A 12,142-nucleotide genomic window follows, 5' to 3' on the forward strand; every position below is an offset into this window, starting at 1 on the left:
TAACATTAACCTATCTCAGAGGGAATGTCAAAAAGGATAAACAGTTTGTTTAATGACATTTATAATGAAAATTTCAATTCAGCAAACATTTATTGAGTTTTGCTTTACTGACATTGTGTTAAATGCATGGTTCTTGCTAACCTTAGGGAGTTTACCACTTAGTGGGGGAAACAGATACTCATTATAATACAAGTGAACTGTGCTAAGTACCATAAGAGAGACACAGAGTATTAAAGAAATAATGGAAGGGAGTAAGCAGCTCATTCTTACAAGGATTAAGAAAATGCTTCATAGAGGAGATAATGCAAAAGCCAGGAATAGAGGAATATATAAGATTTAATCAGATACAGAAGGAAATGGTTTTAGCAAAGGTACAGAGGAATGAAAGATTATGACAGGTTTGGAAGAGAAGAAGCATTTGGTATGGAATAACTAGGTCTTCAGATATGTGTTATGAAATACAGGAGATGAAGGTGAAAGGATAACCTGGAACTGCATCATTAAACAAACACACAAACAAACAAAAACAGATCAGCACTTTGGGAGGCAAAGACAAAAGGATCACTTGAGCGCAGGAGTTTGGCCCAACCTAGGCAATAGAGTGAGACCCTATCTCTAGAAAAAATTAAACTTAGCCAGGTATGGAGGCAATTGCCTGTGGTCCCAGCCACTCTGGAGGTTGAGGTGGGAGGAGTGCTTGAGCCCAGGAGATCAAGGCTACAGTGAACCATAATAGTGACATTGCGCTCCAGCCTGGGTGACAGAGTAAGAGCTCATCTTAAAAGAAAAAAAAAAAAAAGGAGGACCACTCAGGCCAAGAATTTGAGACCAGCATGAGCAACATAGACAGACTGTCTCTACAAAAAATAAAAATAAATTAGCCAGGCATTGTGGCACGTGCTTCTACTTCTAGCTAGTTGGAATGATGAGAGCAGGCTGGAGGATCCCTTGAACTCAAGTTGATTGAGCTGTGGTTACAACCCTGCACTCCAGCTTGGGAGACAGTGTTGTAGATATAAAAGGAAACAATATGTAGTAGAAAGAAACAGGAAAGAAAGTTACAATCTGACCTGAGCTTACTGTTTGATTTCACACTTTTCTAGCTCTGTGCCTACACAAGTTATATAACTTCTCTGTGCTTAAGTTTCTATAAAGAATAAGGTTAATGGTAATATTAACTCATATGGTCTTATGTGGAAAAAATAGAATTATACCTCACTAAAGACATTTCTGAAGGGAAATGAATCTCTCAAGTGTGGAATCCATGTAAGTTTTGCTCCAGTATAACTTAACTCACAGTCTGGATAACCTTTGTCAGACACATCACTGTCCCACATAAGTATCTTTGATGGTTAGTTTTATATGCCAACTCAACTGGACCACAGAGTACCCAAATTAAATATTATTTCTCTGTGTGTCTGTGAGGATGTCTATGGATGAGATTAGTATTTGAATTGGTAGACTCGGTATACTACCCTCCCCAGTGTTGGTAGGCATCATCCAATCCATTCAGGGCCTGAAAACAACATAAGTCAAAGGAAGGAGAATTTGCCTCTTTTTCTCTGCCTCACCACTTTAACTGAGACATCTCATCTCAATTTCTTCTGGCCTTGGACTGGGATTTAAATCATCAGCTCCTCGGATTTTTGGGACTTCAGACTTGCAGACAGCAGATCATGGACAAGTCAATTCCTCATAGTAAATCATATATATATATATATATCTCCCACTAGTTCTGTTTTTCTGGAGAGCCCTGACTAATACACTAGCTAAAGTGGTTATGACTTATTAACTGAATACAATATAAACTCAGTTCTGCATATATATATATAGACCCTCTGTTAACTACACCACCACCTATTCTTCCCACTCTCTAACTTCCATTTGGTTCAAGTAGGCTACATGATTGAAGGCTTCTTATTCCTCAGTTCTTTCATTCTGTCCCTACTATATCTCTCCATGCCCTTCTATTCCTTTTACCAATCTAGGTATATTCCATCCATTATGATCTAGGTTGGTAGCTAACAACCAAACTAGGTGTCAGGATCATCAATGAGTACATGCAGTTCAAAACCAAGGCATGAACAAAGAGTATGTGTTAGGGCTCTCTTTTTATGTGGGGCCTGATTTTGTAGGCATAACTGTTTACAATGGAGAACAATGTGATAGACTATAAAACCTACAAAGTTTCTTTAAACAAAATGCCGCATAAAAATAAACATCTTCTGAAATATATAGCTGAGCTTGCAGAAAGGAAAGGGAAATTCCCAGAGGCCAAAAGTAAAGGGGGAGTTGGAAATCAAAATGGTGAACTATATTGAAGTTACCCTGAGGTATTGCCATTCTCAGAGTCTTGCATTTTATCACACGTTCTGAGACCCCAAAAATCCACCCTCTGGCAAATGAAAAAGATGAGGAAAGCTTTCTGCTCAGTCATGACTCTAGAGGGGAAAAGTATCTCCCCTGATAATTTATAACCACAAACCTGCTCACACATTTGTTTGGGGCTCAAATTTACACTATCAGCTCAGTTTTGGAAGCCATCAGTCAAGAAATTAAAAGTGATCCTAGATTGAGAGTAACATAGGACATAGAGAAAAAGCAAGTATGAATCTTCCTTTATGGGATAGATATCAAATGGCATAGTCTGATTAGGATTCCTACAAATAAAGTTCTGAAAAAACTACTGTCAACTTAGAAAACAGGAAAAATTAGAATTAAAAAACAAGGACCTTTTCAGACAAATAAAAACTGGGGGAGATCACCAAGAAATCCTTACTGAAATAACTTTTAAAGGATTCTAATTTTTTTTTTTTGAGATGGAGTTTTGCTCTTGTTGCCCAAGCTGGAGTGCAATGGCTTGATCTCAGCTCACTGCAACCTCCACCTCCTGGGTTCAAGCAATTCTCCTATTCTCTTGCCTCAGTCTCCTGAGTAGTGGGGCTTATAGGCATGTGGCACCATGCCTGGCTAATTTTGTGTTTTTAGTAGAGATGGAGATTCACCATGTTGGTCAGGCTGGTCTCAAACTCCTGATCTCAGGTGATCTGCTCGCCTTGGCCTCCCAAAGTGTTGGGCTTACATGTGTGAGCCACCACATCCGGCCTGATGTTTTGGTTTTTCTTTTTTTTGAGACACAGTCTCACTCTGTTGCCCAGGCTGGAGGGCAGTGGTGTGATCCTGGCTCACTGCAACCTCCCTCTCCCGGATTCAAGTGATTCTCCTGCATCAGCCTCCCAAGTAGCTGGGATTAAAGGTGTGTACCACCACGCCCAGGTAACTTTTGTATTTTTAGTAGAAACGGGTTTCACCATGTTGGCCAGGCTGGTCTTGAACCCCTGGCCTCAAATGAGCTGCCCGCCTCGGCCTCCCAACGTGCTGCGATTACAGGCATGAGCCACCACACCCGGTCAGATACGGACTTTTTTTTTTTTTTTTTTAAAGATGGGGTTTCACCAGGATGGCCAGGCTGGTCTTGAACTCCTGACCTCAGGTAATCCACCCACCTCAGCCCCCCAAAGTGCTAGGATTACAGGCGTGAGCCACCGTGCCCTGCCCCAGATACTGATTTTTTTTTTAAAGAAGAAATTGACTTCAAAAGATCTAAATTACAAAAGAAATTATAAGAAAGACAACTGGTAGACACATGGGTAAATCTCAACATCTGATTCCAGCAATGTAAAGAAATCTCTGTCAAATCATTAGCTCATCACTAAGGTAAATGAGCAGACCTCAGAAGCCACAAAGAATACAGAGTTTACAGAACTATATAGGAAGAAATAACAGCAAAAAATAACAAGAACAAATCTTCAGAATGGGGGGGAATTGATTTCCAGAGTTGCTACATTATGTAAAATATCCAGTATTCAACCAAAAAAAATTGAGAAATATAAACAAAACAACAAAGACAGACATTAAGAAAGAAAGAAAAGGAAAGAAAGGCAGGTCCATTTGGGGATGGGGGAAGCAGACAGTAGAAACTATCCTAGAGGAAGCCCAGACATTGGACTTACTAGAGAAGGACTGTAAATCAGTGATTTTAAATATGTAACAGGAACTAAAGGAAACCATGTTCAAAAGAACTAAAGGAAAGTATAGGCTGGGCATGGTGGCTCACGCCTGTAATCCCAGTACTTTGGGAGGCCGAGGTGGGTGGATCACGAGGTCAAGAGATCGAGACCATCCTGGTCAACATGGTGAAACCCCGTCTCTACTAAAAATACAAAAAATCAGCTGGGCATGGTGGCACATGCCTGTAATCCCAGCTACTCAGGAGGCTGAGGCAGGAGAATTGCCTGAACCCAGGATGCGGAGGTTGCGGTGAGCCCAGATTGCGCCATTGCACTCCAGCCTGGGTAAAAAGAGAAAAACTCCGTCTCAAAAAAAAAAAAAAAAAAAAAAAAAAAAGAAAGTATAACAATATCTTACCAAATAAAAAATACCAATAAAGAAATAAAAATTGTTAAAAAGAGCAAATAGGCCGGGCGCGGTGGCTCAGGCCTGTAATCCTAGCACTTTGGGAAGCTGAGGTGGGTGGATCACCTGAGGTCAGGAGTTCAAGACCAGCCTGGCCATCATCGTGAAACCCCATCTTTAAAAAAAAAATACCAAATAGAAATTCTGGGCCAGGTGTGATAGCTCACGCCTATAATCCCAGTACTTTGGGAGGCTGAGATGGGTAGATCACTTGAGGTCAGGAGTTCAAGACCAGCCTGGCCAACATGGTAAAACCCTGTCTCTACTAAAAATACAAAAATTAGCCAGGCATGATAGCGTGCACCTGCAGTCCCAGCTACTTGGGAGGTGAGGCAGGAGAATTGCTGGAACCTGGGAGGCAGAGGTTGCAGTGAACCGAAATTGTGCAATGGCACTCCAGCTGTGGTAACGGAGCAAGAATCTGTCTCTCAAAAAAAAAAAAAAAAAAAATTCTGTAGTTTAAAAGTATAATGGCAGAAATAAAAATGTCACTACAGGGGCTCAATTGCAGGTAAGATTCAGCAGAATTGGAAATAGGTCAATTGAGATTATTCAGTCTGAGGCAAAGGAAAGAAAAGAAATGAAGACAAAGAATAGAGACTCAGAGACCTGTAGGATACCCTAATGCCTACCAATACATCCATAATGGGAGTCACAAGGAAAGGGAGATAGGAATAGAAAGAATACTTGAAGAAATAATAGCTCTAAAATTCCCCATATTTGATTTAAAAAAACCCAACAATCTACATCTTCATGAAGCTCAATAAATTCCAAGTAGGACAAACTCAAAGATATCCATACCTAGACATCTCATAGTTAAACCACTATGATATGTTTTGAAAGCAATAAAAGAGAAGCAATTCATCAAGTCCAAGGAAGCTCTAATAATACTCTTGGTTGATTTATCATTGGAAACCATTGAAGCCAAAAAGTGGTGGGATGGCATATTGAAAGTGCTGAAAGAAAAAGACTGTTGATCAAGAAATCTATATCCAACAAACTATTCTTCAAAAATGAAGGATCTACTTCCATCATTACATCATGAGGAGTTCCACTGACCCACTCCTATGTGAAAATTATTAATAACAACAACAAAGAAAAACCCAAACCAAGAATTCACCAAAAAAACAACAACAAAGCCTCTAAAGCCTCTGGAAACGGTCCTAAGAGCAAATAGCCAATAAATAAACGTGTATTTAAGAAAATCTGGCTGGGTATGGTGGCTCATGCCTGTAATCTCAGCAGTTTGGGAGGCTAAGGTGGGAGGATTTCTTGGGGTCAGAAGTTCAAGACCAGCATGGGCAATGTGTTGAGACCTAATCTCTATAAAAACTAAAAAAATAAGCAAGTATGGTTGCATGCCTGTGGTCCTTGCTACTCAGGAGGCTGAGGCAGGAAGACCCCTTTCGTCCAGGTGGTATAGACTGCAGTGAGCCATGATCTCACCACTGCACTCCAGCCTGGATGACAGAGTGAGACTGTTTGTAAAAAAAAAAAGAAAGAAAAAAACTATAAAAAATATTTGCTGCAAAAACTTAATGTGTGTCCCTTTAAAATGTATATATTGAAACACTAATCCCAATGTGATATTATTTAGAGGTGAGGCCTATAGGAAGTAACTGGATCCTAAGGATGGAGCCCTCATGAATGAGATTAGTGCCCTTATAAAAAGCCCAAAAGTTACCTACCTCTCCACCATGTAAGGATACAATGAGAAGTTGACTGGAAACTGGAAGAGGGCTGATATGGTTTGGCTGTGTCCCCACCCAAATCTCATCTTGAATTGTAACTCCAAGAATTCCTGCATGTCGTGGGAGGTGATTGAATTATGGGGGTGGGTCTTTCCTGCACTGCTCTCATGATAGTGAATGAGTCTCATGAGATCTGATGATTTGCTGGGCGCAATGACTCATGCCTGTAATCCCAGCACTTTGGGAGGCTGAGGCAGGTGGATCACCTGAGGCCGGGAGTTCGAGACCAGCCTGACCAACATTGAGAAACCCTGTCTCTACCAAAAATACAAAAAATTAGCCAGGTGTGGTGGTGGGCACTTGTAACCCCAGCTACTCGGGAGGCTTAGGCAGGAGAATAACTTGAACCCGTGAGGTGGAGGTTGTGGTGAGCTGAGATTGTGCCATTGCACTCCAGCCTAGGCAACGAGTGAAACTCCGTCTCAAAAAAAAAAAAAAGAAAAAAGAGATCTGAATCTGATGGTTTTAAAAATGGAAGTTTCTCATTTAAGATGTAACTTGCCCCTCCTTGCCTTTCACCATGATTGTGAGGCCTCCCCGGCGACATGGAACTGTAAGTACATTAAACCTCTTTTTCTCCCCAGTCTTGGGTATGTCTTTATCAGGAGTGTGAAAACAAACTAATACAAGGACCAGAACCTGACCATGGTGGCATCCTAATCTCATACCTTCAGCCTCCAGAAGTGTGAGAAATAAATGTTTATTGTTTAAAGCACTCAGTCTATGATAATTTTTTTATAGCAGCCAGAACTCACTGAGACATTTGGTAAGACAGGTAAGAATCTGTGCATATGTACAGTAGTGGCATCAAGATAGATGCCTCCCTGCCCCATCTCCATTGTGAGGCAGAGACCTACTCTCCAAAACTTCTGAGGCCAAGAACACAAGACTCTTTCTCCCCTCAGTATCTAGCTGGAAGGCTTCCTTCCCAGGAGGAGCGGGACTTTAGTACCTTTCATCCTGCCCCCATCTTTCTATTGTTGAGGCTACATCCCAGGTGAATGGGGTCAAAAGGTAGAGACTCACTTGTTTTGCCCAACCTACGCTCATGGAAAGGAGGCTCTACCTTGGGCATGGCACCCTGAGAATACTGGAGGAAATGCAGGGAAATGCAAATCAAAACCACAATGAGAACAACACTTCACACCTAATAGGATGGTTCTAATAAAAACAAAACAATGAAAAGAACAATGTGTTGAGCAGGAATGTGGAAAAACTGGAGCTGTCATATTCCTAGTGGAAATGTAAAAATGATGCAGGTGCTTTGGAAGATAGTCTGGCAGTTACCTCAAAAGGTTAAACACTATATAACCCAGAAATCTACTCCTAGGAACACTCCTAAGATATCTGAATGATGCCATTTATAGAAAACATCCAGAATAGGCATATCTATAGCAACAGAAAGTAGATTAATCATTGCTAGGGGTTTGAGGGGTGGTGATTGGACATTGACTGGTAGTGGTTATGGGGTTTCTTTTTGAGGTGATAAATATATTCTGGAACTAACAGTGGTAACTGTTGTACAAGTTTATGAATATAAGAAGTCCACTGAATTGCATGCTTTAAAAGGGTGAATTCAATGGTATATTAATTATATCTCAAAAAGAGACAAGATAAATAGTTACTTTTCACTTAGTCATTACGCCTTAGGAGGTTGGAAATCACTTGGTCAGCTTCATGTAGTGTCAACCAAAGACTAATATCTTTTTTTTTTTTTTTTATTTATTTTTTTAAGACGGGGTTTCACCATGTTGGTCAGGCTGGTCTTGAACTCTCGACCTCAGGTGATCCACCCGCCTTGGCCTCCAAACGAAGACTAATATCTTACCTCAGTTCCTGTTTCTCTCCAATCCCAAGTCCGACTGCCCCCTGGCCATACTTTGCAGTCCTTATAGGTTGTATTAGAGCCTTGTACTTTCATTTGCCCCCATGATAAGGAAGCAATTTCAGGGGAAGTCATAAGGAACTTCACTGAAATCTGAAATTAAATGAAAAATATACTAAATCAGTTATAAAGTAAGGCTGAAAGTTTCAAAATACAGTGCTAGTAAGCCCCAAACCTCCATGAGTTAAGAAGCGTTTTTTTGTTTATGTGGTTGTCACTTCTTCTTTGGAGGTCTAAAAAGTAACTATTATTCTTGGAATCCTGAATCATCCAGCCATTGAAACCAGATACTATAATTACTTTGGAGACTCCAGAGGGAATCCTCAGGATATTTTTGAGAGAAAAAATTAAGAGATGAAGATTTACTTCAGCATGATGGAGTGAGGTCGACACATTCTCTCCCCAAGAAGAAACTATAAAGCTAGAAAAAACTGTCAAAAACAATAATTTGTCATTCTAGAAATAAAATTAAAGGCAGATACCACAATCAGAGAAATGTTTATTCATGAAGATCACTAAATTTCAAGTAAGATCAGCAAATTTTTTTGTTGTTCTTGCCTGGAAGGACTCCCATTCCACCACTCCAGTTCTGTTGTAAGTGAAGTTCAACCAGGTTGGGGCAGGACATGAAACTCAATAGCCTTGCCGCCATGGCCAAAGGAGGCTTACTTGACTTGGAGCTGTTATCAGTTTAAACAGGTGATCTCAGTGGCAAGCAAACATGGATGGCAGGTGGCTTTGCTTGCATTATGTTGCCTTTTGTTTGGGGCAAGCAATGGATTGGCAAACTAGGTGGGATTTAACAGGAATTTCCCAGGGATGACATAGCCATAGGGGGCTTTATAAGCTCTCTACATATCCCGATTAAAGCAGAGGCTGCAAGGATATGCATCAGAGACTTACTTGGAAGACAGACCTAAGACACCCAAACATTCTAGGCTGACGGATCCTGAGCAAATGCTCAGTGGATAAGCAAGAAGGTTGCAGAAAGCCTTGCAGAATGTAAAAGCCAGTGAAGACATACAACAGCTGGACTTTGAATGCACTCCCCAGTGCACCTAGTGATCCATCAATAGAAAGAGAAAGTTTTACTGGCTCAAGGTGTTTGAGCCAAATGTTTAATTAATGTTTGGTTGAACACTAAGCTATGCAGGCACCAAGGAGAAACTCAGGTAACCGAGTTTTATTTAAAAATAAAATAAAGGAAAAAACCCTACAGAAAAGAGACTTCAGTAGCCACACATTGCATGGGAGAATTCATAGATTTAGTTTAGTGCTATGGTTTGAATGTCTGTACCCTTCCAACCTCATGTTTAAATTTAACTGCCATTATAACAACATTAAGAGGTGGGATCTTTAAGAGCTGACTGGGCCATGAGGTTTCCACGCTCATGAATGGATTATGCTGTTATTGCAGGAGTAGTAGGTTTATTATAAAAGGACAAGTATGGCCCCCTTCTATCTTTCTCTTGCCCCCTTTGCCCTTCCACCATGTGATGACTTCTGTCATAGGATGATGGAGCAAGAAGGCCCTTATCAGATGCCAGCCAATTGGTCTTGGACTTCCTAGCCTCCAAAACTGTGAGAAACAAATTTATTTTCATTATAAATTACCCAGTTTCAGGTATTCTGTTACAGGAGCACAAAATGGACTAAAACATTTAGTATGGGCAAATGGCTAAACACACACACACACACAGAACAACTTTCAGGGGGAAAAGTTGTTGCCCTAGGCTGCATGCCCTCCAGACTTTCCTACAATATGTTATCTAAAATGTCAGTTTTCAACTAAAAATTACAAGGCATGCAAATAAACAAAAACTATGACCCACACTCAGTAAACTGAAATTGTATCTGGGGCTGGGTGTGGTGGCTCATGTCTGTGATCCCAGTACTTTAGAAGGCCAAGCTGGGAATTTCACTTGAGGCCAGAATTTCAAGACTAGCCTGGGCAACATAAGGAGACCCAGTTTCTTTAATTTTATTTTATTAGAATTTTATTTTTCTAATAGAAATACATTAAAGATATTTTTATTTTTTTGAGATGGAGTCTGGCTCTCTGTTGCCCAGGCTGGAGTGCAGTGGTGCAATCTTGGCTCTCTGCAACCTCCACCTCCCAGATTCAAGTGATTCTCCTGGCTCAGCCTCCAAAGTAGCTGGGATCACAGGTGTGCACCACCATGTCTGGCTAATTTTTATATTTTTAGTGGAGACAGGGCTTCACCGTGTTGGCCAGGCTGGTCTCAGACTCCTGACCACAGGTGATCCACCTGCCTTGGCCTCCCAAAGTACTAGGATTACAGGCATGAGCCACTACACCCTGCGTAAAGACACCTTTAAATTCAAAAGGTACTAAACAGTAGAGAGTGAAAATTTCCTTGCTCCCATGAACACCAGTTACAGGTACCTAGTTCTCATGTTTCTTTTCAAAGGTATATTGTGCATTAATCATTCAAATCTCTGGGTGCTGTGTGTGTGTGTGTGAATTGTCCACCCTCTCCATACTCTAATATTACAGAAATTATAATGTACTGTCAACCCTGGTCTTTATTTTGCTTTTTGCTAAAACCTTGAAGATTGTTACATGTATGTAACATCTTTTTTTAAGTTCCAGAATACATGTGTAAGACATGCAGGTTTGTTCACAGGTACACATGTGCCATCATGGTTTGCTGCACCTGTCAACCCATCATCTAGGTATTAAGCCCCACATGCATTAGCTAACTATCCTGATGCTCTCACTCCCCCGGACCCCCACCTGCAAGCCCCAGTGTATGTTGTTCCCCTCCTTGTATCCATGTGTTCTCATTTTTCAGCTCCCACTTATAAATGAGAACATGTGATGTTTAGTTTTCTGTCCCTATGTTAGTCTGCTAAAGATAATGGCTTCCAGCTCCATCCGTGTCCCTGCAAAGAACATGATCTCCTTCCCTTTTATAGCTGCATAGTATACCATGATGTACATATACTACGTTTTCTTTATCCAGTCTATCACTGATGGGCATTTGGGTTGACTCCATGTCTTTGCCATTGTAAACAGTGCCACAATGAACATATGCGTGCATTTATCTTTATAACAGAATGATTTATATTCCTCTGGGTATATACCCAGTAATTAGATTGCTGGGTCAAATGGTATTTCTGGTTCTAGGTCTTTGAGGAATTGATTCCTCTGTCTTCCACAAAGGCTGAACTTATTTGCATTCCCACCAATAGTGTAAAAGCATTCCTATTGGGGGACCTGGTTTCTTAAAAAAAAAAAAAAAAAAAAAAGCGGCTGGGTGTGGTGGCTCACTCCTGTAATCCCAGCACTTTGGGAGGCCAAGGCGGGTGGATCACGAGGTCAAGAGGTTGAGACCATCCTGGCCAACATGGTGAAACCCTGTCTCTACTAAAAATACAAAAATTAGCCGGGCGTGGTGGCACGCACCTGTAGTCCCAGCTACTTGGGAGGCTGAGGCAGAGGGATCACTTGAACCCGGGAGGCAGACACTGCAGTGAACCGGGACTGTGCCACTGTGCTCCAGCCTGGCGACACAGCAAGACTCCGTCTCAGGAAAAAAAAAAAAAAAAAAAAGGCCAGATGTGGTGCCTTACACCTATAGTGCTGGCTACACAGGAGGCTGAGGCAGGAGGATCACTTGAGCCCAGGAGTATGAGGCTGCAGTGAGTAATGATCATGCCACTATACTTCAGCCTGGGTGACTGAGCAAGACCTTGTCTCCAAAAGTTAATTAATTAGTTTAAAAAGAAACTGTATCTGAGTAATTGAGTATTCCCAAAAGTCTTACATTTAGCAAAGACTTCCAAGAAAGTACTATAAGGGAAATAATGCACAAAGAAATAAAGAAAAATATGGTAACAATGACTCAATAAATATAGACTATCAATAAGGAAACATTTCAAAAAAGAATAAAATAGAAATTCTAGCACTGGTAAGCACAGTAAGTAAAAGGTGCTTGAATCAGTCAGAGTTAGCCAGAGAAACAGAAGCAGATGATTAAGAGACTTTTTTTCAGAAAAGTGGCTC

The 12,142-nt window shown here is 40.9% G+C and overlaps 1 protein-coding gene across 1 annotated transcript in view; it reads right to left on the reverse strand.

The window, feature by feature from the left end:
* The window catches only part of AAMDC (adipogenesis associated Mth938 domain containing), a 49,112-nt gene that overhangs the window by 18,676 nt on the left and 18,294 nt on the right, over positions 1–12,142 (reverse strand). Inside the window, exon 2 of the mRNA XM_032295926.1 lies at positions 8,056–8,205. Within this exon, the coding sequence (XP_032151817.1) occupies positions 8,056–8,187 (132 nt within the window). The 5' untranslated portion in view covers positions 8,188–8,205. The remainder of the gene's footprint in view (positions 1–8,055; positions 8,206–12,142) is intronic.

The sequence above is a fragment of the Sapajus apella genome, unplaced genomic scaffold, assembly GCF_009761245.1.
Source record: "Sapajus apella isolate SASKATOON/1434 unplaced genomic scaffold, GSC_monkey_1.0 scaffold34, whole genome shotgun sequence".
Classification (NCBI taxonomy): domain Eukaryota; kingdom Metazoa; phylum Chordata; class Mammalia; order Primates; family Cebidae; genus Sapajus; species Sapajus apella.